Here is a 25,747-nt window from a genome sequence, read left to right as displayed (position 1 = left end):
AAGACTGTTTTATAAATTGACCTTACATCTTTTTCAAACTTTTTGTCAGAGATTGTTAAAATGTTTTGATGTAACCATGCATTTATTTGTAGGAAGAAAAGAAAAAGTATGACAAAGAAACTGAGAAATACTATAGTACATTGGAAAAACATGTCAATTTGTCATCAAAGAAGAAAGAAGCATCACTATTGGAGGTAAGACTAAAAGTTTCCAATACTGTATTGTCTATTGTATGTCTGTCTCTGCCTCATCTGTTTATTTTTGAGCCCTGAATTTGCTTTATCCCTGTTAATTATATCTCCTACTGCTAATACTTCAGAAATCTCTCTCCAAGTCTCTACCTCCTTTTCCTCTGCTTGTGTCATGGTTTAAAAACTACCTCTTTCACCAGTCTTCCCATTATTGCATTCAAGTTAGTCTGGTAATGCTGTTATAATATGTATTCTAATCAACAAATAATTGAACCAAGTTCTCTTTAACTTTTTTGTAAATAATGTTTTGATTTCAATTTGGAAATATATTCTGATCGCAGTGCCTTTGGGTTTCATTGCATAAATGCTCATAGAAATAAGACCTTTTTTGAGTGGTACGTCTGCAGTTTGGAGCCGCAGAGTAACTACGGCATGGAAGGAGGCCACTTGGCACATCCAGTGCCTCTGTGTAGGAGCAGTCCAGCTAGTCCTGCTTCCCACTCCTCTCCACATAGACTGGCTTTTTCTATTCTTTTATGAATTTATTTATATCCTTTTTGAATGTTTTATTTTCATCTGTCCCCACTCTTATCAGTGGCCCAGATTCTAGACTATAACCATATGCTGCCTTTCAAAAATTAATGTAAGGAAGGAGGGAGACAGAAGGGAGGAAGCTGTAGACCAGGTAGCCTAACACCTGTTGTTGGGAAAATGCTGGGATTCATGATGGAGATAATAACAGGATATTTTTTTAAAAAATTAACGCAGTCAAACAGAATAAGGATTGATTATGAAAAAGAAATGGTGTTTGACAAACTTGCTTGCTTTTGTGAGGATTTCGTTGTGGACAAAAGCAGAACCAATAGAGCCGTATTCACCACGGTTGTTAAATTCTAAAAGGACTCGGAATTAAATAAAACATGTCCCTGTCAAAAATCTAGGTTTAAATGTATAATGGTTTTCTAAATGTCTTATTTCTACCTCCTTAATTATAGGTTTTAGTACTTTGCTAACGACAGGTTTGGAGTAACTTATTTATAGTTATCTGCCTGTTGTCTCCCTGTGGAACTGGACCATTACATTTTTGGTTTTCCAGTCCACTGGGACCTTTGCAGAATCTGGGGAGGTGAAACCGATCATTATCAATGAATTCATCTCTGGATGCTTGAGTTCATTTATTGGTCTGATGCTATACTTCCAGTTTTAATTATTGTAAGTTTCTCAATCCCATTTACCTTTTGGTACGGGGATGCTTTAGTGTCTTTTGCTGTAAAATAGATATAAAAATATTTGTTCAAAATCTCTGCCATAAGCAGATTTCCCATAATTAATTCCCTAGTTACAATCTCTAAGGGACTTTAGCTGTTTCTTTTTTCTGATTTGGGCTTTTTCTAACCTAGATTTTTACTTTAGCTTAAAATAATCTTCATTTGCATTTTTGCTGGAAAAAAAGCTAAGCAATTGAACATTCAGGGAATAATGTGAACTAACATTTTGCTGCAGTCTTTATGTACATTTTGTGGTCCACAATTAGAAATTTTTCATTTTTTTTTTGTCTTTGGGTAAACTCTAAACCAAAGCAGAATAGAATATTGCATAATGTGTTTATTGATCCCTGTAATTGTTAACAATGCAATTGATTTTATAGTAACATTTGAAGTGTTGCTTAAATCTGTAGGAATTATTTGAATCAGGTAAATGGAAGTTTAGTTTCAATTTTAAATCATTGTTTTGGTTGATTAAACAATGTCAAGATTGCATGTACAGTATGTTTTGCTACCATATTAACCTATCAAGCCATCTATTGCTAGAACAATATGTTAAAGATTTGTATTAAGGTCGTGCCTTTCACAACTTTATAGTAACTGAAAACACTTTGTTCCTTGAAGAACATTTCTCTGTAATAGCATTAAAATTCATGCATAGAAAAGTTAACCACCTCACTTTAGTGTCTGGATGACACACAATGCACTGGAGGCACTCAGCAAGTCAGGCAGCAACTGTGAGAGAAAATTTACCGTCAACATTTTAGGTTGAGTCTCTTAATCAGGGCTGGAAAGAAGGATAGGAGAGAGCCAGTACAAAAGGGCGGGTGGAGGTCTGGAGTAAGAACTGGCGGGTGACAGGTGAATACGGTGAGTGAGCGAAGTTAAGCAGGTGGTGGAGAGTGGGAATTTGAGAAATTGGGAGGTATTCGGCGGAAGGGACAAAGGGCTGAAGAAGGTTGAAGGAGCTGTTGGTGACTGCCTTGTGGCTGTGGAGCATAAATTGGGAACAGATGTACTGAGGAAAATGCACAATAGATATGAGGAGGTTGTTTAAGGAACACTTGCTGGGGGTTCTGGATAGATTTGTCCCTTTGACGCAGGGAAAGGACGGTAGCATGAACGAAATCATTGTTAATGAGATGCAGAGCACCTAGTCAAGAGGAAGAAGAAGCTTACTTAAGGTTTTGGGAGCAAGGATCAGCCCATGGTTGAATGGTGGAGCAGGCTTGATGGGCTGAATAGCCTATTTCTGCTCCTATATCTTATGGTCTTGTGGTATCCAGGAGCTGAAGGGTAGACATAGAGCCAGAAGGGGGACTCAAAAGTCCTTGGTGAGTAGGAGAAATGAAAACCCCAAGGCATTCTACACAAATGTGACAAACAGGAGGGTGGCTGGGGTGAGGTTAGGACTGATCAAGGGTGAGTAGATGAAACATGTGCCTGGAGTAGGAGGAGATAGGGGAGGTCCTTAAGGAATACTTACCGGTAATTTCAGTATTCACTGGTGAGAGGGACCTTGACATTTCTGAGGTCAGCACAAAACAGGCTGATATGCTTGAAAGTCTTGATGTTAATAAAGAGGATATTTTGGCACTTTAGAAAACATTAGGATATTAAGGTCCACTGGGGCAAGACAGGATATATGCCAGCTTACTTCAGTGGCAGGCAAATTATTGGAGAAGGTTCTTGGAGATAGGACCTACAAGTACTTGGGGAAGCATAGTCTGATTATAGATGGTCAGCGTGGCTTTGTGAGGGACAGGCCATGATTCACAAGCCTGGTTGAATTCTTCGAGGATGTGACAAAGCACATTGATGAAGTTAGAGGAGTGGATGTGATGTATATGGATTTTAATAAGACTTTTGATAAGGTTTCCTTGGTAGGCTCATTCAGAAAGTCAGGAGGTTTGGGACCCATGGAAGCTTGGCTGTGTGGATACAGTATTAGCTTGCCCACGGAAGGCAGATGGTAGTAATAGATGGAGCGTATACTGCCTACAGGTCATGACCAATGGTGTTCCTCAAGGGTCTATTCTAGGACCCCAGCTCTTTGTGATTTTTATAAATGACTTAGATGAGGAAGTGGAAGGGTTGGTTAGTAAGTTTGCAGGTGACACAAAGGTCAGTGGAGTTTGGGATGGGGTGGCAGGTTCTTATAGATTGCAATGGGACATTGCACGAAGCAGTGGCAGATGAAGTTCAACCCAGGAAAGTCTGAAGTGATTCACTATGGTGGGTCAGATTTGAAATCAGATTACAGGGTTAATGGCAGGATTCTTGCCAGTGTGGAGGAACAGAGGGATCTTGAGGTCCACATCCATAGATCCCTCAAAATTGCTGTGCAAGTTGATGGGATTGTTAAGCAGGTGTATAGTGTGTTGCCTGAGTTCAAGAACCACAAGGTAATGTTGCAGCTTTATAAAACTCTGGTTAGACCAGACTTAGAATATTGTGTTCAGTTCTGGTCACCTCATTATAGGAAGGATGTGGAAGCTTTAGAGAGGGTGCAGAAGTGGTTTAACAGGATGGTGTCTAGACTAGAGGGCATTTCTTATGAAGGTTGAGTGAGTTAGGATGACAGTTGATTTGATAAAGTTACACAAGATGATAAAAAGCATAGATCAAATGGATAGCCAGAGACTTTTTCCGAGGACGGAATTGGCTAATGCAAGGGGGCATAATTTGAAGCTGATTGGAGAAAAGTATAGGGAAAATGTCAGAGGTAAATTACTTACAAACTGGGGTGGGTGTGTGGAATGCCCTGCCAGGGGTGATGGTTGAGGCAGATACATTAGGGGTATTTAAGAAACTCTTAAGATGGGCACATGGAAAAATCCAGGGCAATGTGGGAGGGAAGGATTAGATTGATCATAGAGTAGTTTAAAAATGTCAGCACAACTTCATGGAACAAATTGCATGTACTGTGTTGTAATGTAAGATGGAATCTGATTGGAGAGGACAGTGGACCATGGAATAAGGGGAAGTAGGTGAGGTGGGGAAATAGAGGGAGGAATGTGTGGATGATGGGCAGGTCATGAAGGTTTGGAGTGGAAATAGAAGAGCTGATGAGGTCGATGGGATAAATAAAACCAACCTCTCTTAGATATGAGGCCCAAAATTACTCTTAGTACTCCAAATATGGTCCAACAATGTCTTTGTCTTATAAAGTCTCAGCATTACATCCTTGGTTTTATATTGTGGCCTTGAAGGGGAGGGTGAGCAGCTGGAGGTCGTGGTACATGTTGGTACCACTGACATAGGCAGGAGAATATAATATTCTGTCAATACCATGCAGGAGTGTGAATCAAGATATGATGGTTTCTTTAGAGTGGGGCTAACTTCTTCAGTCAGAAGGTTGTCTCTTGGATCAGAAAATTGTGAAGCCAGGTGCAAGCAAGAATGAAACTGGTTTAACATCTGTTTAATGATAATTTAATCAATGTAAAACATTGAACACACAGTTAATATTGATGATTTAACAGCCTGCTATCTTCTTCAAGAGGTCAACTGGATTTAGTTATTTGCTGTGTTCCTTTTTCACATTTTCTCCCACCCACCTATCTGTTGTTGATGAAGAATGTAAGAAGGAAGAGGGAAAAAAGAGCTGATAAAGGGGAAAGTTTCAGTTAATCTGACGGTTGCAATTGTACTAAATTTCCATATAAATTGGAAGCCCGGAATTAATTTTCCACCATTCACATCACAGGTTCTAGCGTAACAGTGAATGCATTTAACAATGTAATTGGCTAGATCAGGTGCATTGTCTACATTCTTCTGCCTGAGTACACACAGTTACTTGTAATGGATACGGACAGCCAGCTAAAGTAACTCCGTATCCAGGATCAATCCCATAATTGAAGTGGGCTGTGTGCACTTAACCTGTCTTGAGAAATGTACCAACACAGAAACGTGAATAAAAGGGAATTCGCACTCATGAATGTTTTTAGCTGATGAAAGCATTCTTTTTTTTAAACCATTTTTATGTTTATAGAACTGTTTTGTTTTAACAGATATTCAATAGTTCAGATTAATATTTATTTGTGTAACATCCTCATGTAGTATAGTAATTATCCTAAAACACTACATATAGTGCTGGATGTTAATTTTGGTATGCTAGGCAGCATATTCCAGTGTTTATGCTCTATCACAGTTGATATATTTGACGAAGGGTCTCGGCCCAAAACGTCAGCTGTACTTCTTTCTGTAGATGCTGCCTGGCCTGTTGCATTCCACCAGCATTTTGTGTGTGTTGCTTGAATTTCCAGCATCTGCAGATTTCCTCGTGTTTGTGATATATTTGGATTTGCACAAAGTGTAAATGCTCTTGCACACCTCTCCAACCCCATCCACCCACTGGACTAGTTTGCACAATTTTAATCATTCTGTTAACCATTATACAATCGCTGGAAAATAGTTACTGAAGGGCAATTAATTTGACTACTGGGAATAAGTATGTAAATCATGAAAAAAGCTGCAAATGTTGGGAATGTTTCCTCCAGAGAAAGGAGAGCTCAAGACTTGATATTGGAATATTCAAGGTTATTTATAGTATGAATATAAGGTAAAATAATTTAACCATTCATCAATTTTGCAAGAAAGGATAGCATGAACAGTAAAAGGAAAAATATGCAGTTAACATTTCATTAGCAATTTGGTAATGTTATGGAATGGACTCACGGAAGAGGTAATTTCTGAAGACGATCGTGCCAATAATTTTGTTAAAACAAAGCATAATGCACAATTGGAAGTATATTATCAGACACTAAAACAAGTCCGGGACCACACTGGCATTTTCTTGTATTTCTAATAATTTTTCATCTGCTGGAAAAAGTAGTAACATTTTATTTCATGCTCATTACTACAATTTGTAAAATTACGTAGAATAAAAGCTATTCCTTTAAGGTATTTTAAAACATTCTTTTGCATTCTATAATTCAATTATAAAATGAAATTTCACTGTCTTTGTCCCATAGGCAGATAGTCAGCTAGAGTTGATCCGGCAACACTACTATGAATTATCATTGGAGTATGTGTGTAAAGTGCAAGAAATTCAAGAACGCAAGAAATTTGAATTTGTGGAGCCTGTAAGTCAAATTTGAAGAAAAACTTGGTCATACTTGCATTTCTTTTACCTACAAAATGACTGTTCATTTATACACACTCTAATTTTATACAGTGGTCAATATGATCCACCCTCAGTGTAGAAATACATTCATACTTAATCCTAAATCAGTTTATGATCTAACAGTATTGTACTTTAAAGAACTGAAAGATGGAAAATTGCGGATATAAAAGAAGTGATGGTGGGGTTGGTGAATTTTAACATTATTGAGCTCCAGTGAATTGCCTATGTTCTAGATGTTTTAAGAAGATCTTTTTTTGATGGTTCAGTATTTTGAACCAATGTGGTTAGTTCCTGGAAATGACTCCTCATTGATTGTGCTTTCCAGTAACCAAAATCACCCTGTCCGGTTTCTCCTCGTCCCCCCCACCTTTCCTGTGGCTGAGGATTGTGTGTCATGTCAACTTTTGCACTGTTTTCTACTTATGTCTCTGCCAAGCAACAGTAGAATCTCAGCAGAGGAGTTGAGTGTGGGAATCTACTGAGCTAAGTCCTTAAGATCTGAATGATTGCATGCAGCTTCAGTGTTGGGATTTCATCCCAGTTGTTGGGAATGTGGTTGCACTCTATGAGGGATGGCAAGGGTAAGCAGGTCTCCCCTCCTGTTGACTCCATGACAAATCCACTGGCTTTTCTTTGGGCAGTTTCTGATACAGGTTTCCCCCGCTATTCGAAGGTAGAGCATTCCTATGAAATGGTTCGTAATCCGGAATGTAGTAAAGTGAAGAAGCAATTACCATTTATTTATATGGAAAAAATTTGTGAGCATTCGCAGACCCAAAAATAACCTACCAAATCATGCCAAATAACACATAAAACCTAAAATAACAGTAACATATAGTAAAAGCAGAAATGATCTGATAAATACACAGCCTATATAATGTAGGAATACTTTTCTACAATTATTGCAGCACTGTCCAGTGCAGCGAAAATCTTACGCAAGTGCTCTCGGCAAAAACACTCTTTCCAGTAACCTTTAAGCTATGAAGCTACCAAATAACACATAAAACTACACAGCCTATATAAAGTAGAAATAATGTACGTACAGTGTAGTTTCACTTCCCGGAATCGGGAAGACAGTGAGCACACTGATGATGGTGTGTTAGGCTGAGTCGTCGGAGGTTGGGGGTGGTGGGAGGTAGAGGAGACTGGGATGTCATCTCATTGTCGTCTGTTTCCGTCAGGGCAGTCATACTTTTCTGCAATCATTGCAGTGTTGTCAATCGCAGCGAAAATCTCACGCAGTTGCTTCCCGTTCAGTTCCTGGATGACTTCACTTTCAGGCTGTTCGCTACTGCGTTCGGCTTCAATTGTTATCCTTTCCTCTTCATCTCTCAGTTCTTGGTCATGGGATGCCAAAACCTCTTCAACTTCATCTTCGTCAACTTCCACAAACCCTTAGCCAAAATCACTATGTCCTTAATTCGTTCACCACGATCGAAATGCTTAATTATATCTAGTTTTACGCTAAGTGTAACACCCTTATGTGCCCTTTTAGGCTTTTCCGATACTTTAGAACTCATCTTGCTAACGGATGCACAAAATAAATCGACATAAAGCACAGGTGCTCAGAGGCATGTGTTTAAGCAATGCCGGCTAGAATGCAGTTCAGGGGGTGGTGCTTGGCGTGTGTGCTGCCTTTTTTCGCAACAGTGAAAACACCTTCTGTTAGCGAAAACAGGTAACTAATGTAGGTCTTTCGTAACAGTGAGTTGACGTAAAATGAACGTTCGAAAAGCGGGAGACACCTGTATTCCAAAACATGGCTTTAGAGCAGTGGTTCCCAATGTGAGGTCCACAGACCCCTTGCTTAATGGTTTTGATCCACGGCATAAAAAGGTTGGGAACCTCTGATTTAGAGTGTATGGGGAAATGGAACTTTGAATACTGAATATGTCAAAAAATGGTGATTTTTGCCAAAGGTATTGATCATCTAATATCACATATGCCTTTTTTTGTATTTACTCAGGATGTCCTTTCAGGTATATATTGACAAGATATATTTTAGACTAGAATTTGCTTTGGAAGGATTTCCTGCATATCTCATTGCAAGAAGAGGTAATGACAAATGATGGATGCTCAGTTGGCTCCCTGCCCTACTCTGCTGCGGGTGTGCTGGAACCAGTAGTAGCCCAAGGTGTTGGCCCTGAATGAAGTGCTGATATGTGTTGGTCACTGCTGCACTCAGTGCAGTGTATAATAGCTTTACAGTCTTTCGCTTGGTGCTCTGTTGAAGCGCGATATTTGAAACATAGTAGTCTGTGAGTGGTTTTCCTCTAAGTTATCAGCCTTTCTTGAAGGGGTGAGGTATCTTGTGGACAAGACATTGTCTTTCTGGGTTCATGATAGGATTTCCTACTTCAGCTTTGTTGATAATGATAGGGGTCTTGGTTATCCATGCTTTTGTTGGAGACCTCTCTTTGAAAGATTTGCTGCCGGAAGTTGACGGCACAAGACTTGGGTCATTTAACATTTCTGTGTGGTAGCAGATGAATTCCATAAAGAATGAAAATGTCAGATAATGGTCATGATGCTTCATTTTATGCTTGAAACCTTTAGTTATCCACCACTCTTCTGTGTTGCTTGATAGTTACTCCGCATAGGGGTTATTCCTCTCGTTGTATTCAAGAAACTCAGTTCTAGTAGATAATCCTAGTTTTTAGCAGCTTGTAGTTCTGACAACAGATCTGCAACCTCCAGTAGTTTTCAGGGTTTTTTGTGTGCAAGCCTGCGAAGTTACTGAGTCTGCTGAAGAGAGATTCTTTGCCTCTGGAGAGCCATAGCATTTGTCCAGCCTCTGCTACAGCATTTGTAATGCAATACTTAGCTGGATTATTAATATGACCTGCTCTAACCCTACTTGAATGTTGCAGAAACTCCCCACCAAGCCACTTACAGAGAAACTCCAGGCATTCACTAGGTTTGAGACTTAGTCCTTCCATAGCATTATCCTTCCAGGACAAATAAATGGCAGATTGATTGTCAAACACTTTTAGTCCTGTTGTGCCTAGGTTTCAACAAGCCCGAAAACAAGATAAATCTGAATACACTGCACCTCCTGAAAGAGGGCATTGTGGAGACTGGTTTGTCAAATGTATATCCTTGGATGTATTCTGTCCGTGTGCAGATAAGATTGGCATCAGTAGGAAGTCTTGACCAAAGTCTTTGCTGTGATGAAACTGCAAAAGGGGGTGTTGTGTGTCTTTACTGCTGTAGACCTTGACTAACAATACCTGGACCACGTGAAAGGCATGTTGGCTTTTCCTTGTAATGCTGGAACACTGTCTTTTTTTTATATAGCAAAAATGCATTTGGATATATCCTACATTGACTGTTGTGATGGCAAAGGATCACATTGTGATTTTTGGTACAAGCAGTTATACAGTACTGTGCAAAAGTCTTGGGCACAGTCTTGGAGTTTTTTATATCTAATTATTTTAGATGTCTATTTGTTTTCCTTCTGCATTAGTGTGTCAGTAGAAAAGGGCAAATTTTAGATGTTCAAAAAATCAAATGTTACAGAAAAAATATTTTATGTTATTAAATAAAGTAATATATTAAGTAATCCACTTTTTATAAAAACTTGATTGTTTACTTTGTATGTATATAGCCCTGTGCATGATTATACAAAGATAACAAACAGGTGCTAATGATCAATGACATAATGAGTTGAATGAACTAACTGATTAACTGAAACAGAAACGGGTGTAGGAGTCAACCTGGGCGAAGAACAACCAAACTAAAAGCTGAGGGTATGGCAGATGTGACAGTTTAATCTTCCAATCATCAAACCTTATACCATGGTAAAAGTGAGCATAGCAAAAAGACACAAGGTGGTCATCCTGCATCAGCAAGGTCTCTCCCAAACAGAAATTTTGAAGCCGACAGGAGTTTCAAAATATGCTGTCCAATCTCTTCTGAAGAAGCATGAAGGAATGGGCAAAGTTGAGGATCAGAAGTGCGGTGGCTGGCCATGGAAACTGAGTGCAGCATGCAAGAGATACTTCAAACTGACATCCCTCCTCAGCACTGCTATCAGCTCTGAACTCACAGGAACCCAGTACACCCCTCTACAGTCTGGAGAAGTCTTGTCAGAAGTGGTCTTCATGGAAGAGTTGCTGCCAAAAAAAACATTTCTTTAAAGTGAAAACAAAGACTCACATATGCACAAGGACTGGGGTGTTGAACAATGGCAGCAAGTGCTCTGGACTGATGAGTCAAAACTTGAAATTTTTGATTCAGACAGGAAAGCAGTTTGTCCATAGAGAGTGCTACATGGATGAGTGTTTGCAGCCAGCAGTGAGCATCAGGCTGCAGTTCCACATCTTGAGTTGGTGATCTGGTTAGAATGAGTGGAATCCTCAATACTGAGAAATACAGACAGATTCTCTACAATCGGGGTGCGTCTGATCAGTCCCAGCTTCATTCTGCATCAAGGTAATAACCCCAAACAGATGGCCAAGGTCATAAAGTACTACCTTCAGTGAAAAGAAAAACAAGGAGTTCTGCAAAATATGGTACGGCCTCCACAGAGCCCTGATCTCAACATCACTAAGGCTGTCTGGGATCACCTGGAGAGATTGTAGCAAGTGAGACAGCTAAAGTCTGCAGAACTGTGGCAAGTACTCCAACATTCTTGGAGCAACCTACTAGCCAATTTCTTATATTAAACTGCACAACAGTGTGCGTAAAAGAATTGATATAGCTTTAAAGGCAAAGGGTGGTCACACCAAATATTGTTTTGATTTAGTGTTTGCTGCCCTTTATAATTTTTTTGATATTTAGAAACTTTTCATTATTTTTGAAAGCACTTTTGCTTTACAGAATTTTTTTACCTTGCAGGGTACTGAAGATTCATCGTTGTCTAGGTCAGCTGCTGCTTCATGCACCTTCACCTCTGCTGAATCAGCCTCGGCTTTTGCTCCTCCTTGATTGCACTTAATGTAGCCTCTACACATGCTCTCCCCATGTCCATACGAGCTCTCTCCAGTTGCATTTCAACTTTGTGTTGAGCATAAGTCACTCTTGTTCTTGTCGCTTCAACTTCAGCGCGAACTCATGTTATGTTAATCGCAAAGTCATTCGTGCATCTCAACAACGTGATCAGTGAGCCACATTCCGACCTCACTTCTAGGTGTTGGCGATGGACGTTCCTTGGATCGGACGCTGACATTGTCATGTGCGGCTTTCAGACACATCTCCATCGTGCGGATGATGCCTTTGAAGCCGAGTTATCTTTTCACTCATCTGTTCTCGCAGTGTGGATGTACAAAGTTATGCAGTGAGTTAAACACCTTCTCAAAAATCACCTGAGACAGAAGTGTAGGAGCCACGTATCTATTTTCTGTCTGCCTGAATTGTATTTTGTGTGCAGATTTTTTCTGGGTGATGGTAATTTTTTAGATGGATTGGGCATAGTAGAAGCAAGTGAGTATCATTATGCTTTGTCTTCGTTAGTTTTAGTTTAGTTAGAAATAGAAATGGCGTAGGATGGATATTTTTTGTTGACTGCTTATTTCACCAATTCTGCTAGTTTTACTAATATTGCTTTATTAGATTGTTTGTTTTATTTGTTTTATTATTTGTTTTATTGCTGGTTTCATAATAAAGGATCGAACATACTTTTTTTCAACTTTGAGCTCAGTTATCATCATACAATATTAATTCCCTCACTCAGTCTCTCAGCAATTTTGGTTTGTTTTTCAGGTAACCATTACAGAAAGCTTCCTTAAGAGAATTTATTGAGACCTTACTTAGGAAAAGATATGCTGTTTTGAGGGCAAATAAAGAGATGCTGAAGATTAATGTCCTTCCACTGAGTGCTTCAAGTCCAATCCCCATTAACTCATGCAGGAAATGTTATTTTAAAACAAAGTTTGCGTGCAAGAAATGATATTCATACAAAATGAACTGCTGCTCTAGAGGCCACACATTTTTTGCTGTGGAGAATCCAGTTAAGGGTTTTGGAGATGCTAACAGACTAACATTAAAGTAGTAATGAGGAAAAAAATGTTGAAGATCGGAAATTGCTGTAAACACCCAGCAGATCAGTCAGCATCTGTGGAAATGAAAAGAGTGAATATTTCATTCAGGCTCAGGTCCCTTTGTGAAAGAGACAAAACAAGTTAGTTTCCAGTAGCAGAGGAGGAGGGGTGAGAAGAATAGGATCACCTCGATAGAGAGTGACCAAATGACTTAATGTGGCAGTGAAGTAGGAGATGATGCTTTGTCTGTGTAACGCATTGCTAATGGTAAGGTTGTAGGCCATGCCTAGCTGGCCAGACCAAATATATATACATCCACTGATATTGCAGGCAGATGAAGCTGCTGCCTGGATTTCATCCTGCCTTTCATTCTTCTCCCTTGTTCTTCTTTCCTTATCTTTCCTACTATTCCTACCGCTGTTTAGTTGATGGCAAAATTGCAAAGCACACTGCAAACCATCATGAGTCGTGACCCTGCAGATTATTGTAGAGCTTTTCTAAAGCAATCAGTGTCATTTTCTCAGCAGCAGAACTTCCATTGTGTGTAGGTTGTTATTTCCATCTAACTTCCAAAGGGAAGGTCCCAGCCATAACAATAATTTTTACAATATCCTCTGAACTCTGTCAGAGCTATCTTTCTTTACTCTGCACTCTGGTGAGCAGAACAGTACAGAGTACTTGTAATGTGACCTAACTACTCTCTTACATAGTTTGAGTATGAACATTTTAACCCTTGCTTGTGTAGTAAATACAGATGTCCTCCGCCTTATGAATGTTCACTTTACGCCACTTTGCTTTTACAAAAGACCTACATTAATAACCTGTTTTCGCATTACAAAGAGGATTTTGGCTTTTACAAAATTTTTTCCCATATAAATTAATGGTTCTTCACTTTACGCCATTTTGGCTTAAGAAAGGTTTCATAGGAACGCTCTACCTTTGTAAAGGGGGGAACACCTGTACACTGGCCACAAATGCAAGTATCGTGTATGCTGACTTCACCTCTATCCTACCCTGCTATCTTCAGGAAATTTTGGACATACACTAATATCCATGTGTTTCTTTATTTTTAAGTGTCTTACCAGTTATCATGTCTTCCCTTGCCTAGTTTGTTGTCTGCAATGTATTACGTTGCACTTCTCCAGACTGAATTTCATTTGCCAACTTGCTGCCCCCCTGTTACGTATGTGCGGAGCAAGAATGACGTAGAAGTAGTATGATTAAATGTATTTACTGAGTCACGTACATGCTGACCAGCTCACAGTGTGGGAGCTATGAATTGAGCCTGCTGAGACGAGAAACGTGCACCGTAAAGAGTGAGCCCTCCCTGAGCCCAGTCAATTCACCGTGCTGCCAAATGGCTGCCTGAGACCTCCCACATTCTTGCAATCGATCTGATACGGTCACCACTGAATTATCCTCTGATGTAAAACTTTCTTCAGGATCAACCATGTAGCCAGTTTTGTCAGTATCATCAACGCCTGCCTATTTGTGTCTCTGATATTTGTCTAGGTCATTTATCTATACCATGAAAAACAATTCTGAATACTGAAAAACCCCTCTGAGTGTTGCCGTCTAATTGCAAACATCCCAGTTAACCACTTTCCATCTCTTTCTTCTATTGAGTCAGTTCTTAATTCAATTTCTCTCTTTCCATGGACCCTGTAGACTTTGTTGATGAATCTGCCATGTGAGATATTGTCATGTATGACAGTGTGACAGTGGGAATGTGTGTATGGAACCAGAGGAAGTAGCAGAGGTACTATGGAAAAGGATATTAGTGATTGTAGTGATGACTTGCAGCAGACTGAAAAACTTGAGCATGTCGATATTAAGAAAGAGGATGCGCTGGATCTTTTGGAAAGCATCAAGTTGGATAAGTCGCTGGAACCAGATGAGGTGTACGCCAGGCTACTGTGGGAGGCGAGGGAGGAGATTGCTGAGCCTCTGGCGATGATCTTTGCATCATCAATGGGGACGGGAGAGGTTCCAGAGGATTGGAGGGTTGCGGATGTTGCTCCTTTATTCAAGAAAGGGAGTAGAGATAGCCCAGGAAATTATAGACCAGTGAGTCTTACCTCACTGGTTGTAAGTTGATGGAGAAAATCCTGAGAGGTGGGATTTATGAACATTTGGAGAGGTATAATATGATTAGGAATAGTCAGCATGGCTTTGTCAATGGCAGATCGTGCCTTATGAGCTGATTGAATTTTCTGAGGATGTGACTGAACATGTTGATGAAGGAAGAGCGGTAGATGTAGTGTATATGGATTTCAGCAAGGCATTTGATAAGGTACCCCATGCAAGGCTTATTGAGAAAGTAAGGAAGCATGGGATCCAAGGGGTCATTGCTTTGTGGATCCAAAACTGTTTTGCCCACAGAAGGCAAAGAGTGATTGTGGATTGGTCATATTCTGCATGGAGGTCGGTCACCAGCGGAGTGCCTCAGGGATCTGTACTGCGACCCTTATTCTTCGTTATTTTTTATAAATGACCTGGATGAGGAAGTGGAGGGATGGGTTAATAAGTTTACTGATAACACAAAGGTTAGAGGTGTTGTGGACAGTGTGGAGGGCTGTCAGAGTTTACAGACGGGACATAAATAGGATGTAAAACTGGGCTGAGAAGTGGCAGATGGAGTTCAACCCAGATAAGTGTGAAGTGGTTCATTTTGGTAGGTCAAATATGATGGCAAAATATAGTATTAATGGTAAGACTCTTGGCAGTGTGATGGATCAGAGGGATCTTGGGGTCCGAGTCCATAGGACGCTCAAAGCAGCTGTGTAGGTTGACTCTGTGGTTAAGAAGGCGTACGGTGTATTGGCCTTCATCAATCGTGGAATTGAATTTAGGAGCCAAGAGGTATTGTTGCAGCTATATAGGACCCTGGTCAGACCACTCCTGGAGTATTGTGCTCAGTTCTGGTCACCTCACTACAGGAAGGATGTGTAAACCATAGAAAGGGTGCAGAGGAGATTTACAAGGATGTTGCCTGGATTGGGAAGCATGCCTTATGAGAATAGGTTGAGTGAACTCAGCCTTTTCTCCTTGGAGCGATGGAGGATGAGAGGTGACCTGATGGAGGTATATGAGATGATGAGAAGCATTGATCGTGTGGATAGTCAGAGGCTTTTTCCTAGGGCTGAAATGGTTGCCACAAAAGGGCACAGGTTTAAGGTGCTGGGTAGTAGGTACAGAGGAAATGTCAGGGGTAAGTTTTTTACTCAGAGTGGTAAATGCATGGAATTTGCTGCCGGCAACGGTGGTGGAGGCAGATACGATAGGGTCTTTTAAGAGACTTTTGGATAGGTACATGGAGCTTAGAAAAACAGAGGGCTATAGGTAAGCCTAGTAATTTCTAAGATAGGGACATGTTCAGCACAACTTTGTGGGCCGAAAGGCCTGTATTGTGCTGTAGGTTTTCTATGTTTCTATGTTTCACATATAATACTAAAGTCTTAGGCACACTAATATAGCTGGGATGCCTAAGGACTTTTGCGTAGTACTGTAGTGATTTTGTGTGTTGCAGTGTACTGCTGTGGCAAAAAAACAAATTTCATGACACATGAGTGATGATAAACCTGATTCTGATATGGATCTCCATTGTAGATTGAGAGTGGAAAGGAGGCAGGGACAGGGGAATCATGGTTTGGAAAAGGGGAAGGGAGACAGAAGCTCCAGAGAGGCATTCTGTAATGATCAGTAAACTAATTCTTTGGAATCAGATGACCTCGCTTGATGATTCAGGGCTGGGTGTGTCTGCACCCGCCCCTGCCCCTGGCACTCCTCCTCTGCCTCCTGTCCCACGCCCTTCCTGCTGCACTCCACCCTCACTATTCCCAACATCCTATGCTCCCGCCAGATTTACAAACTCACTCTCCACTCCACATTGACAAATACAGTACTGTGCAAACATCTTGGACTCCCTAGCTATATATATATTTTGTTATTTCCTCAAAAAATTATTTGTTCTGACATGATCTATCGTGAACAAACCAATTTTGATTGTCTTTCTTTCTTGAGGCTTTGATTGCCGAATTATACCATTCTTTAAAATTTTTTTTCCAACTATTTGCCCACTACTGATGTCAGACTGACTGGTTTGTTGTTGCAAATTTCCTATCTTTTGGCTTGAGAATTAGTCAGAGCATTGGGAGATTACAGTCAGAATCTATGCCACATCCTTCTTTTTCTCTTAAATGCCTGGCTTATCTTTTTTTAAAATCTGGGATTGTTGTCTCATCTCGTTTTAAGAAAAGTAAACCTCTTCAATATATTTTACTACTTATTATATTAAATATGTTATATTCTTTCTCATTGCATAAATCATTCTGCATGTGTTGAAACAAATGCAAAGTTTTTACTCCTAACTCTCCATCTTATCATATTGGTTTTTAAAAGGCTCGTTTAACCTTCTTTTCAGTCTCTTCCCCACTCCTTATTGTGTGCCTGGAGGTCCTTATTTTTTCTTCTCTGTTATTGACACTATTGTGTCCTTTTGCTGCTCATCCTTTCCCTTCAGAATGTTCTTCATCCATTTCCTACTGTCCTTGGCCCTGGTAGTAGGAGGGAAATTGCCATTTTTAGCAATTAAATTTATGGCCACTGAAATGTCCATTTCCCTTAAAACTATTGAATCCCCTTTCACCGTGGCTCTCTTGTTCTTTCTGCCCTTAATCCTGATTGCTTTTTTAACCCCAGTGCCATGGATGTCAAATATACTCTCCAGAAGAGTTATTGTCTGGTTTCTTCAAAAGTGAATAGACTGTGGCATTCAAAGGACCTTCTGTATTGGTCCTAAAGCAATACTGAAGATCCTTTGAACTGACCCAAAATGTTAGTTCTTTTCCTCCTACAGGTGCCACTTGACCCATTGGGTTCTTCCAGCAGATTGTTTGGAACTCTTGTATTGTCTTGTTGTCACCCATTCCCACACTGTATTGTGGAGAGACAACCCCCGGGAACATGCTACCATGATGCACTGGGATGATACTGGCTCTAGACCAAGCTATGAAATTCTGACTTTTGAGATGTTGCACTTCATAACATTTCCTTGCTATATGAATGCCCAGGGTCAGAGAAACATCCTGGTTTTCCCACTTTATAGAGGGTTGGGTTCCTTGTGAAGCCATGTTCTGTGGGAAATCGTACTGTCTACAACATTTGGTGGTTAAAGTGAAAGTTAATTTTAAGTTGTCTACTTTTTCCAATTACCTGCCTTCCTTTCCCATCCTTACTAAATGTACTGGAACTACCATACAGAAAGAAGTGAACTTTTCTTTTGTCTTTCAGATGCTGTCGTTCTTTCAGATGCTTTTTACATTTTATCATCAAGGTTATGAACTAGCCAAAGATTTTGATCACTACAAAACTGACCTGCACCTCCATATACAAAACGTAAGCTTGTTTTATGGCCTATAAGTGGGTGTATATATTTTGCTTGTATTTTGCTCAAGGTTTGGTACCTGCTTTCAAAAATTAGTGTATGGTTATAGTTTCTTTATCTTTTTCTCCTTTGCTTTGTTTCTAACTGCTGTTGCTCATGACATATATGGCCGGGATTCCACTTTATTGTGAAATTTGAAGAGAAGGAACTTGATTAACAAAGGATGCTTGGCACTGTTTGTCCATTTTCAGTGCTCTCCACTCTGTAGTATATTTGGTTGAGGCCAAAATGATCACGTTTGTTTGATTGGCATTCTTATATTAAACTTTATTCAATCATCTCATGAGAAAGCAGACAGTTATTCAGGTTCGTGTTTTAGATTGAATGGACACTGGTGTTGCGGGTATCTTGGGTGCTGATATTTTCAATCCACTGAGAATACGTGGGGTTGATGACAAGATACTGGCATGGATTGAGCGTTGTTTAATGGACAGAAAACAAAGTAAGAATAAACAGGTAATTTTCTGGTAGAGAATGAGTAATGAGTGGGGTGAACAGAAATCTGTGCTGGGGCTCCACCTAGTTACAATCCATATCAGTGACTGCGATAACGGGACCAAGTATAATTTATTGAAGATTGCTGATAATGAATGGCAGTGGGGTTGTCAGGAGGATACAGAGAGGTTTCAGGAACATGAGGGCAAGCTAAGTGACTTGGTGAGAACATTGGTGGTAAAATAGAAGATGGGGTGAGATAGATCGGCTTGCTTGCACTCAATGCTAGCAAGACCAATGAACTGATTCTGGACTTCAGGAAGGGTAGGTTGGGAAAACATCCACCAGAACTCATTGAAGGGTCAGCAGTGGAAAAGGTGAGCACTTCTAAATATGTGTGTGTCAGTATCTCCAGGGCTCTGCCTTGGGCACAGTAATTTGATGCAATCACAAAGAAGGCATACCAGTCACTGTACTTTGTTACAAGTTTGAGGAGATTTGGTACGTCACTGAACACCTCTTACAAATTTCCATAGAGATACTGTGGACAGCATTCTGACTGCTGTGTCACAGTCTGGTGTAGAGACCCCAGGACATAGGATCCCAAGAGGCTGCAGAAGGTTGTAGACTCAGCCAGTTTCATTGGGCACAACCCTCCCCATTAATGAGGACATCTTCATGCTCAAGGAGGTGGCATCCATCATCAAGGACCCTCATTGTCTAGAGCATGATTTCTTCTTGCTACTACTGTCAGGGAGGTGGTACAGGAGCTTGAAGACCCGTACTCAATGATTTAAGAACAGCTTCTTTGCCATCAGATCCCTGATCAGTCTATGATCACTACCTCATTATTCCTTTTAACTTTTGTGCTAATATTTATTTTGTAATTTATAATTTTGCCTTTGCACTGTACTTGTGCTGCAAAACAATAAACTTCACATCATATAAATCTAATTCTGACCCTAAATTATAAATGCACTTGTAAGTCTGCATTTGGAATATTGTTTTTAGGTCTGGGCTTCTTAAGGACGTACTTGCAATACTTGCAATAAGAAAGTGCAGCAAAGATTGATTTGGTGCAGAGTGGCTAGTTCTAAATGGACGCTATCCAAACCATCTGGCAGAATGTCTCCATCAGATTGCTCCATCAAGCGCAAGACCTTGCTTTGTTAGCAGTGGGGCAGGGCTCCCAACTAGATCTGTCCTGTAGAGATAACATGTTATCCCCAGTGCACACTGCCCATGGGCTGGCTGCAGTGGGGAAGAGGTGGTCTCCCACCCCTTTGTAGACTGTGGATTTGCAAAGAGATATGGAGACAGATGCAAATGTCCTGACCTAGTTCATCCCCAGCACCTGTGCAATAGAGGAATTTACTCTCTGGGCTACACTGAGTATAGCTGGAAGGTCACCGACTTGGTGAATGATGCCCTTTGGCCTCTCATTCCATCAAGATGTCTGTAAGAGATTGATATAGACTGGCACAATCCAGGCTACAGTATACATACTGATGGTTGCACTGAAGCTTTGTGCAGCTAGTAATAAGGCTCTGTGGAGAAGGACCACAGTCCAGGGTTCTACACCCACAAATGGATCAGCTGAATTGGGTGGGGACCTCCTTTAAACAGTGCAAGGGTGATTCACTCCAGGGGCCATGTAAGTGCTAAGTGTTTTTCTTTTGAAGTTTACTGAATGTAAAACCATGAAAGTAAAAGTTTTGCACTGTTTCTTCCTTTGTGTATAGTTTTGTTATAAATAAGTATTTCAGTATTTTAGGCCTTGATTAAGAATTAGATGCAATCCGCATTGAAATATACACAGTTCTTGTAGGGCTTGACAGTGCAACGGATAGATAATATTTTCTTAGCTTGCATATCTAAAACCAAGAGATTACAGTCTTAGAGTTGGAAGTTCAGGGATAAGATGAAAGGCTTTTCTTCAATGGTTGTAATTCTTTGAATTTCTCAACTACAATAGCTATAGTGGCTAAATTGGTAAGTTGGAGGTCTGTCCAGGGATTGGAGGACCTGTCTGTGTGGTTGGGTAGATGGGAGAAAAAGGGCTTGTTTCGGAGGTGTTGTTTTTATTTTATTGTTTGTATTGTTCTGCAGAACATTGTGGGCATGCTATATTGGGACAGGAATGTGACGCTTGCAGGCTGCCCCCAGCACATCCCAGGGAGAGAGAGGTTGTTAATGCAAGCAATGCACTTCAGTGCATATTTCAATATGCTAATGATAAATAAATGAATCTTACCATATTCAGCAAGGAGATTGATGGAAATTTGTACATTAAGGGAATCAAGGCATTCCTTGGGGTGATTGCTGCTGGAAAGTGGTGCAAATATACATCAGCATGCTCGGCCATTTAAAATACTAGAGAAGCAGTGAGGGGAAGAATGGCCTACTCTTGCTCTTTCTCATGATACATCTTTCAAAGGTAGGAAACTCACAGCTAAATCTGAACATAGAGTAGTGCGATTCCTGACCCTAAAGGGCTTGCATAAATAAGTACCGATTTGTTGAGATTCTGACTACTGTATGGTGGGACAGCGGGAGTTATTGCTGACCCTCTGTAATGGCCTTGCAAGCGAGGACAATGAATGATGAGTATTAGAAGACTTGAAAGATTAAAAACTGCAAATGCTGGAAACATCTTGGTATCTATGGGAACAAAATGGTCTTAACATTTCAGGTTAAAAACGCTTGTCAAAACTGTGAAAGAGGTGAAAATAGTGTTTTTAATTTACAGTAATGATCAGCAATAAATGTTCATGTTTGACTCCTTGTCACTGAATACTTATGGTGTTTTTTATTACTCTCTTTCATAGGCAAGGAATCGATTTGAGGGTGCCAGGACTGAAGTGGAGGGACTAATGAACAAGATTAAAAAAAATCCTCATGAACACACTCGAACGACCCCATTCACCACAGAGGGATACCTTTATCTACAAGAAAAAAGTATGCTTGTCTGTTGAAATACTGCTTCATCTAAAAGATGTTTTTATGAGAAAAGCTTTTAAACATGTCTTCTGTGTCTGTTTTATCTGTCTCACTAGATAAAATAGTAGAACTAATGACTGGCAACCGTGTTCAATTGAAGTTGGCTGGATAATTGTCAGATCATAAGAAGATTTTTAAAAGCTGATTTAATGGGGCAAAGAGATGATGAGAAGTATGAGACCACAGAAAACTAGATGGGTGGCATCCTGGTAGCAGAGGTCGCAAGTTCAGAAGGAAACTGCAAATTTAGCAATTCACACGGAAAAGAGTCTCTGACAGTCTGGGACTTGTTCTGTGAAATTTCCCATCACATTTCTATTGCAGGACTTACAATAACATCCTTTGCTGGAACCCCGTCTTGAGGGAATTCTTCAATCACCTGAAGCTCACCAGCATAGGCCCTGTATAAGATTGAAGGCTCTTTTCATTTGATCTGGAATATTCTGATTGCAGGAAGGGGAAAGTAAATAATTTAAAATTAACTGTAGTTTAATGATTTTTAAAGTATCTGCAAATTATTTTATTTTCAATTAAATTTATTTTCTCTTATTTTCTCTTGTATTATTGACATTATTGACATCTGATTATTAGTCACCTAAAAATGGTAATTCCCTTGACAGTTTTGTCAAAAAGCTCAAATACTTGCTTTCTTTCTGTCAAACTTCATCTGGTCTTTTTGGGAATGGTTGAGACCTTGCTGCTCTTTGTCACATGGAGATACGATATCACCCACACATCTATACTTGCTATGGCCCTGGGAGCATTGATTCTGGATGGCGGGTTTAGTCAAAGAAGAACCATTTGCAATCCAGCACCCTCCCCATCACTGACAAAGTGAATTAGTTAAATAATAATTTTTAGAGAATCCAAGAAAACAGGCAAAGATTTTAAAACGTCCACGTCAAACTAAAGAACAGGCCACAATGACTATGATGTTTACAGCCTGGCCATCATTTTGAGACTCAAATATTAGCCTGACTCTAATGCCTAAAAGTGTTTCTTTAGAAAGAAATGTACCACTAAGGTTTATTGATGTCAGTCAAACAGCATACATGTCACTTTAATGATAGGACTATAACACCCTCTGAGTTTATACAAGTTGCCATTGTAAATTTGCTTTTAAGCAATGCCTTTGTTTATGACCATAGCTTTTGAAATATGATTTCAGTTTTCATAGTCATAGAATTATGCAGCACAGAAAACAGGAACAGTTCCTGTGTTCCAAGTCAGTGCCAGCCATCAAGCATCTAGCGGCTCTCGCCCTACAATAATCCCATTTTATTCTTACACGTTTCCACTAATTTCTGATACCTAGTGGCAATTTACAGTGGCCAAATACCTTACTAACCCCTAGGTCTTTAGGATATGGGAGGAAATACTAATTGTTACAGGAAGAATGCATGCAAACTCCACAAAGGATTGCTGGTACCTGAGCAAGAGTGGAACTGCTGTGCCTTGGCATCATGGATTAATGTTCGGTGTGGTAACTTGATCAAAATTTTACAATCGTTTCTCTGCCATTAGCCAGGAATAAGATCTGCTCAGATTTGCTGGAGTATAAAAGGCAAGATGTGCTCAGTGCTACCTCAAGAAATTCAATTTTTTTTGCCTTTTAACATTCTCAAATTCTCATAGAGTACAGTACAGTAGTGGGCCCTTCAGGCATTCACACCCACAGTGACTGTTTAGCACAACATACTAATCCCATCTGGTCCAGATCCTCCTATGCTTTGCATATTTAAGTGCTGGTCTTCATGCTGCTTAAATCTAGTGATCATATCTGACTTGGCTACCTCCTCTGGTAGTAAGCTCCAGATAGAAAGCCTAATTCTTCTGCCTAATTTTTTATTCTTGTAAAATCCGGTTTCAGTGGTGTAGCGTCAGAATTATTAATACAGAAAACTGCATGTTGATGTGCTAAGAGTGGTGTGGGCACATTTTTACTGCCTAGTGCTTGGTAAAGGTTTTTCCCTTACTATCAGTAAATCAACTTGCATTAATTTTTCAAAAGAAAATTATCTATCTTTTTTTTTTAGTGATTCCTATTTTTTCTTCAGTAATAACTCCTATAATTGTGCTTTTCATTTTCAGACTAATTCATGGTGTGATTGTAACATGGTTATAATAACTTGAAATTAATATGATAAACATTTTTTAAGCTTTAAAGATATAATATCTCGTGATTTCTCTGTTTTAGGAACAGGTCCCTTTGGTTCAAGTTGGGTGAAACATTACTGCACTTATAATAAGGAGACAAAGAGGTTTACCATGTTGCAGTCTGATCAGAGATCAGGTGGGAAAATTGTAAGTATTTAAACTTGTTTGGAGATTTCTCATACCCAAACAAAGCATTCTCCAGTGTTATTGGTTTGAATCTCCCAGAATGCACTCCAGTTACAAAACTTCAGTTTGAAATGCTACATTGTGAATTGAGTTATAAATTTTATTATTTTCTTTCTACATCCATGCTTCAAAGACCGAAAATATAGTGTCTTTTTGGGGGAAATTCGTATTTAACACACTTGCATACATTGTTCCCTCATAAAGTATTGTAAGGAGCCCTTAACCTAAATATTTTAGCTATTTTTTACACCCACCTAGAGTTTTGGCTACTGCTTGCATTTGACCTCTTGACAAATGTTTCTAAGAGGTTAGTTTAGACACAGTTTCAAGAATAATTGTGAATTTAAGGAACAACAGATGAAGTAGACTTTATGGTCTCTCAGGCCTGCCTCATTATTCAGTAGCTGATGGATTGATTCTCTGCCTCAAGACCACTTTCCTGTCATATTTTTGCTTCATGTTATTTCTTTAATGCCCAAGATTCCAGTCGTTTCAGTCTTCAATATGCTCAATAACTGGACACATATGACTCTCTTGAATGGAGAATTCGAAAGATGCATTTTTGAAGAAGTTTTTCCCCATCTCAGTGGTATCTGGCTTCCTCATCATGGGGCTGTGCCCCATAATTCTTACCAATCAATGGTCATTGATCAATAATTAATCCATCAGATTACTTTAAACATATTTAAATATATGGTGATAACACTTAAATTTAATGGTAATTTTAAGCAATCTACCATGTAAAGGGAATGCTTCTTATGTTTGAGGTATTTTAGTAGTGAGCCAGACTGTGCAACACTGATTTTGAAGCTAATTTTGGGGCTTATGTGCTTCTCACTTGAAATTACTTTTTCAATTTATGTTAATAGCATTGAATGCCATTTGCTTAACTGCAGTGTTCGTAGTAAATGAGTATTTGATTTTTTTAAGGTTCATCTTTTCAACCACCCTTCATCCCACTGCATTCCAGACTGATTATTAAGTGCATATCGTAGTGGGTGCTGATGTGTACAGGTGCTCTGATATTGTGTGTTTACTTACTAATGTGCTATTTGGAACCAGTGCAGTGGCCTTGAAGGTCTTGCATTCCCACCCTGAATCTCTGTCTAATATTCTCATTCTTTCTTCAGCTGGAAATATTTAAGGAGATTGATAAATTACTGGATCCAAGAGGCTTCAAAAGGGTATGGGGAGAGTCAGGAAAATGGAGCTGAGATAGATGATCAGCCATGATGGTACGGAATGGTGGAGCGTACTTGAAATGCAAAAGGGCCTTCTCCTTTTCCTTTTCTTTATTTCTACATAAAATTCCCCAGAACAGAAACGTGTTCTAGTTCTGCTGATGCAAGGCAGAAAGTGTAGCTGTAAACAGGCCGATAAATTCCAGTGTGTATAAATTTGGAACTTGCAGCATATTTCTCAGTTCCTTGAAATTGCCATTTCATTTTCTCATCTACAACAATGTTATTTATCTTGTAAGCTTTGACTTAATATTCTACTGATAAACTTTCTTAGTTTAATTTGCTACATCAGCAGGTGAACTTGTAATTCATCATCTTGTGCTGTTTGTTAATAAGAAAACTAATTGTAGGAAAATATCAAAAACACTTCACAGAACTGGTGGTAAATAGTTTTTTGCTGTGCTACCTAAAGGGAATTTTAGGAAGTACCTTTCAGAAAGGAAAGGAGGTAAGAAGGAATTCCAGAGTTTGGGACTCTGAAGGTGTGGTCACAGCATGAGGGTGATTGGATTCCAGGACTATGGGTTTTCACAGAGATGGGATGGAGCAAAGCAAGTATTGGCAAAAGGTTAGAATTTTTAATTTGAGGAATTGATCCACTGAGAACCAGAGTAGGTCAGCAAGCACGTGGTCGATGGATGAACAGAAGTTGATGAAGTTAGGACATAAATTGAGATCATCGAGCTTTTGCTGCTTTTGAAATAGAATAAGGGAGGG

At 39.7% G+C, this 25,747-nt stretch overlaps 1 protein-coding gene across 2 annotated transcripts in view; it reads left to right on the top strand.

Moving 5' to 3' along the window:
• The window catches only part of arhgap10 (Rho GTPase activating protein 10), a 215,826-nt gene that overhangs the window by 99,477 nt on the left and 90,602 nt on the right, over positions 1 to 25,747 (top strand). Inside the window, exons 5-9 of one of the 2 annotated variants that reach the window (XM_073042921.1) lie at positions 93 to 194; positions 6,433 to 6,543; positions 17,858 to 17,962; positions 21,275 to 21,404; positions 23,644 to 23,750. In XM_073042921.1, the coding sequence (XP_072899022.1) occupies positions 93 to 194; positions 6,433 to 6,543; positions 17,858 to 17,962; positions 21,275 to 21,404; positions 23,644 to 23,750 (555 nt within the window). The remainder of the gene's footprint in view (positions 1 to 92; positions 195 to 6,432; positions 6,544 to 17,857; positions 17,963 to 21,274; positions 21,405 to 23,643; positions 23,751 to 25,747) is intronic. The other variant, XM_073042922.1, reaches the window with a different exon arrangement.

This window comes from Hemitrygon akajei, chromosome 4 (genome assembly GCF_048418815.1).
Source record: "Hemitrygon akajei chromosome 4, sHemAka1.3, whole genome shotgun sequence".
In the NCBI taxonomy this organism is placed as follows: Eukaryota; Metazoa; Chordata; class Chondrichthyes; order Myliobatiformes; family Dasyatidae; genus Hemitrygon; species Hemitrygon akajei.
The sequence above is the reverse complement of the archived record's forward strand: the minus strand, read 5'-3'. Positions and strand labels throughout refer to the sequence as shown.